Raw genomic sequence first — 4,998 nt, 5'->3', positions numbered from 1 at the left:
TTTTTTGGTTTTATTTTTTCATTTTCATGATCAAGATCTTCCTTTTTTGCTTATTTTTCTTCTTTCCAAACATGATTCACATGGAAATATATTAAAAATGGTTATACATATGTAACCTGTATCAGATTGCTCTTGTCTTGGGGCTGGGGGAGGCGAGAGAAAATGGGAGAAAAAAATAGGAACTCAAAATGTAACAAAATTGAATGTTGAAAAGAATCTTTGCATAAAATTGCAAAAAATAAAATACTATTAACATTTAAAAAAGATTAGAAGGGTTGAGCAAAGCAGAAAATGTGATGTTTATTGGATCTTAAAAGAAGGGAAGGGAAGGAGGGAGAACATTCTAGGCTTGAGAGACAGCAGAGGAAATGGCCTGATGTGTCTTCTTATAAGACAGGGGAACAGTATTTCTGGACCAAACCCACGTGAGGTGAAATAAGATGTCAGGAGGCAGGAGGATGAAGGTGAGGAGGCCTTGGAACTTCTAATGGGATTTTGTATTTGACCTGGGAGATGGTGGGATAGAGTGAGTGTTTCTTAAGGAAGGGACATGGAAAGATCTGGTCTTTGGGGAAATATTTGTGGGCAAAGGGAGAAAAGACAGGAATGGGGAGAGAGTAGAGACAGACAGACCCACAATAGGACATTACAATATTCCAGGCCAAATGGAACATCCTGGATTAGGAAACCTAGTGGCCAGAATAATAGAAGTGATGTGGCCGTGCCATTAGGGTCACTCTCATTCTGTGCATGGTCTTTGTGGGATGTTCTGGGAAATATATTGTGAGACACACAACGGCGCTGAAACTAGACCGTGTCCTCTGTTGGATCATCTACTTTGAATCACCCAATGGGAACCCAAAGAGTCAGCCAGTGGGTTCTGACGTTTGAATGAGGAGAATCGAACCAGTTGCCAACTGCCCAAGTCCCACTGATGGGAGCACATTTTAAAGCTCTTGTTGAGACTCTTAGACAAGGGAGAGAGTTCAGAATGAGGAGTAATCATGTGTATCTGGATATTGTGGGGCTACACCGGAGTTCAGGAGATTTAATGCTATTTTCTTATTGTGTATCTTGGAAGCCCCTACTCTGTCCAGCCTGTTGATTCTTGCCTCTGCCCTTTAAGCTGTTCTAATAGAAGCTGAAGGGAACTTAATTCTTTCTTGACTATGTCAATGCAAGCCCGAATCAGCTCTGGAGGATGTGCAGGGGATCGTGGGGAAGCTCTTCCCAAGACCTGGAAACCTTTCTTGTCCTGGGAATTCCAGGAATTAATGGAAAGACAGAGGGTTTTTATCAGGAAAACGTGGCTCCCTTGACTGGCATTCCCTCCTTCTCCAAGGCCAGGTCTCTGGCACTACACCTTTCCCAGCAGGAAGTTCCCTCATTCCCTTGTATTCCCTTTTCCCCCAATCACCGACCTTCCCAGAAATCTCCCCTGGCTGTGGGAACAAGGCAGCTGGCGAGCTTTGGGCACTGACCAGTCATGGCTCCTCTCAGTTTGGGGTGTGTGGAAGACCTCTCCCTCTTCCAGGAAGCCCCTGCCCCTCCCCAGCCCCTGTGCTGGGGCCCTCCTTCCATCCTTGGCCTTGCCCCCATAATGGGCCCTCTCTCTATAAAGGTTCTGTCCTCCTCTACTCAGACACAAGATTTCCTCCACCAGGTAAGTGAAGGAGAGAAGGGCTGGGAGATCAAGTCCATGCAGCTCCAGAGGCCCGTCCCTTCCCAGGTGGGCGAGGCGGCAGCCACTCTAGGAGGCCGTTACCTTGGGGGGAAGGCCAGGAGATGGTCCTTCCTAAGCTACCCTGAAGGGGACATCTTCTCCAGAGTCCCCTCTGTCCAGGGCTCCCAGATTCTGTCCTGCCCTGTGAGTCTGCAGATTCTAAGGCTCAGGAAGGGGAGAAGGAGGAGAGAGAGAAGGGAACTCAGTCCCAGCCTGGGCCCAGAGACCAGGGGAACAGCAGCAGCCTGGGGCTTCCGAGGTCTTGGCCATTATCCTTGTCCCTTCTCAGGGTCCTTGGGTCTTTTCTCCTTCCCAGAATCAGAGATGACTCTGTCTGCCACAATGTCCCCCAGCATCTCAGGGCTGCTCCTCGCCTGCCTGCTGCTCCCCTGCCTGACACAAGGTGGGTCCCTCAGCCTCCCTCTGACTGCCCACCTGGGCCCAGAACAGGGGCTTGGACACAGTAAGAGGGAAAGGGAAGGGGTTGGATGGAAGGAGGGTGCACAGTGAGGCAGAGAAGAAGGGGTTGGGAGCTTTTAGGGTTCAAGGACTGATTGCAGGGAGCAGGAACCTCAGCTGTGCTCCCCTGAAACTGCTCTCCTCCCTCCCCAGGCAAGCAGGAGGCCCCTGCACCCCCCTCTGCCAGGAGCTCCTGCCCCCAGGGCTTTGGCTTCCATGGCTCCCACTGCTATGGAGTATTGGGTCCCCAGGAGACCTGGAACACTGCTGAGGTGGGTTCTGGAGAGGGCCCTGGGAGGGGGCAGGGTCTGTCTCCCTTTCCCAATGTCCCTTGGGATCATCAGTGTGGCCACCATGAGTCCCTAAACCCTCACCTGTCACCCAGACTTTCCCTTCTCAGGTGACTTCAGAGCTTTGATTACCCTTTCTTGTGTTTCATGGACCCCCCATTTCCCACAATATCAATCCTTGTATCCCATGTTACATCTCACCATGGTCCCTCTAGCCTTTTCTCCTCCTCTATTGACCACCCTGTCCCCTGAGGCTCCCAGGAGCCTTCTCCTGCCTCCTTTGCTCCCTCCCCCACACATTTACCTGCTCCCTGCCCTCCACAGCTGCTGTGCCAGAGCTACCCCTCGGGCCACCTGGGCTCCCTGCTCAACGAGGCTGAAGCCGCCTTTGTGGCCACCATGATCATGGAGAACGGGGTGGGTCAGAGCCCAGTCTGGATCGGGCTGCACGACCCCAACAAGGTATGACCGAGGTCCTGTCCCTGTCTGAGTCCTGGAAAGAAGGGGAACAGTGATATGGGGGGGGGAGGATCCTATGAGTTCTGAGGGTCCGAGACCCTAAAAGTGCAGAAGCATGAGGAAGAATAGGAGAAATCCAGGGGGCAGCAGGTGGGGGCAGGGAGAAGGGTCTGTGGGGTCTCTGGGGTGAGAGGGGGATTGCATCTCTCCCAGGGCTCCTGGGGACTCACCAACCCACAGTTTCACTTCCATGTCTCTGCCCATTCTTTGCAATGAGCGAGTCCTGTGTGATCTGTGAATTCTCATCATCCCCCAGAGGCCTTCCCAGGCCCTGCACTTAATGGAGACCAGGGTCCCAAGAAGGAAATCTTGCATTTGAGGAACAGTCCAAGAGACCCAGCCTCAGACTCCCCAAGAGGCTCAGGGAGCTCAGGGCAGGGCCTGGGGCCAGAGCCAGGCAGAAGAGGGACTGGCAGGAGACAGGGGAGGGTTTCTGGCAGAGGGAGGGAGGGTGGCGCTGCCTGGGTCTCCAGAGAGAACGTGATGGGGCAGAACAGGCTGGAGCTGCCCAATGGCAGAAGCAGCAGCCGGGTCACAGCACCATGGAAGACTTAGGGAACAGAATGAGCCTGGTTTGGTGCAGTTGGTCTGTTATTATAAGGAGTTATTATATAAAATAGGTAGATGTGGGAGGTCTCCCTCTTCCCTAATATTCCTTCCCAACCCTCTCACCCAGAATCGCAGGTGGAAATGGAGCAGCAACGCCCTTTACCTCTACCAGGCCTGGGAGACGGGTTTCCCAGCAAAGACCGATCCTAACCACTGTGTGAGCCTGACTCCTGAGTCTGGTGAGCTCCAACCCTCCCCCTCTGCATCCTCTTCTCCTTGTGTTCTTCCATCTTACTTTTCTTTCACTTGACCTCTTTCCCCTTCTTCCTTTTCTTCTGCTTCCCTCCTTCTTGGTTCTCTACTTCCCTCCTTTTCCCATCTTCATTCTCTGTTCTTCTTGGGACTCAAGGACAATCTTGAATGAGCGGAGACTCTGTGGCCAGGAAGCCACGGTCCTCAGACTAGGCCCCTCGGTCCTACCTTGTCCCTCAACTGAATCCAGACCATCTCTCTGCAGGATTCCAGAAGTGGAAAGATGCATCTTGTCAGAAGAAGCACCTCTACCTCTGCAAGTTCAAAGCTTAAAGGGGACAAGACAGGAGAAAAGGTTGGAATTGTTGTCTTGGAGCCAGGCTCAGCCAAGGATGGCCAAGGCCATCATCTCTCTGCCATCCCAGAACATCTTCCCATCTGACTTCCTCATAGCAGCCATTCACACCCCCTTTGTTATCCACCAGCTCTCTCCAAGCACCTCACTCAATGCTATATTGCTCAGGGGACTTTTATTTTATTGACCACAATTATTCCAAATGATAGGTAACATAAACATAAATGGTCAGACTACTTTTAAAATGTAAAAGGGATGAAGTTCAAGCATTTTGACAAGTTTTAAAATGAGAATTTTTAAGCAGGGAGTCAAGGAGATCATTGAAAAAAAACTGATTACTTGAAACTGAAAAACAAACCTGAACCTTAATTATGAAATCCTACTTTTACCTCTATTTTGGCAAGACGGAGGACAGCCATTCTCTATGTGGTCTCCTTCCCATGGTGTTATTCCTTAGGAACTCCTTCAGGTGTTGTCTTTATGGTTAGTTGTGTCGTAAACTCCATCAGTGTGTTTATTTGTCTTTTAATAAACTTTTTCTGACCTGATTCTCTGAATTATTGTGGTGAGCTATTGGTTTTTAAAAATGATGTTGCTTTATGGTTTATAAAGAGCTTCCCTTATATCACCTCTGTGGAAACAACCCCAATTTTAAAGATGACAAAAATTGGGGTCAGAGACCCTCTCAACAGCACAGATCTTTGGATTTCACACAGAAAATGAGAATCCTTTTTGGCAGTGAAGTGCTGGAGAGAGATCGGGCCCATATCCCCATTTCATTTCAGATTAGATTATCCCAAGAGCTGGCGAGATCCATCATTATTTCTAAAATAAACTTTTTTGGTCTTCTA

General features: G+C 49.9%; 1 protein-coding gene across 1 annotated transcript; it reads left to right on the top strand.

Moving 5' to 3' along the window:
* The first annotated feature begins 1,484 nt into the window (after positions 1–1,484).
* On the top strand, positions 1,485–4,695 carry LOC141553154 (lithostathine-1-alpha-like). Its single transcript, XM_074284993.1, has 6 exons — positions 1,485–1,663; positions 2,040–2,126; positions 2,336–2,454; positions 2,797–2,934; positions 3,668–3,779; positions 4,058–4,695. The coding sequence occupies exons 2-6, from the start codon at positions 2,048–2,050 to the stop codon at positions 4,123–4,125; spliced, it is 516 nt and encodes a 171-aa protein (XP_074141094.1). The 5' UTR covers positions 1,485–1,663; positions 2,040–2,047; the 3' UTR covers positions 4,126–4,695.
* Positions 4,696–4,998: the final 303 nt, after the last annotated feature.

Source organism: Sminthopsis crassicaudata, chromosome 2 (assembly GCF_048593235.1).
Source record: "Sminthopsis crassicaudata isolate SCR6 chromosome 2, ASM4859323v1, whole genome shotgun sequence".
Classification (NCBI taxonomy): Eukaryota; Metazoa; Chordata; class Mammalia; order Dasyuromorphia; family Dasyuridae; genus Sminthopsis; species Sminthopsis crassicaudata.
This window is presented reverse-complemented; position numbering and strand designations above follow the sequence as displayed.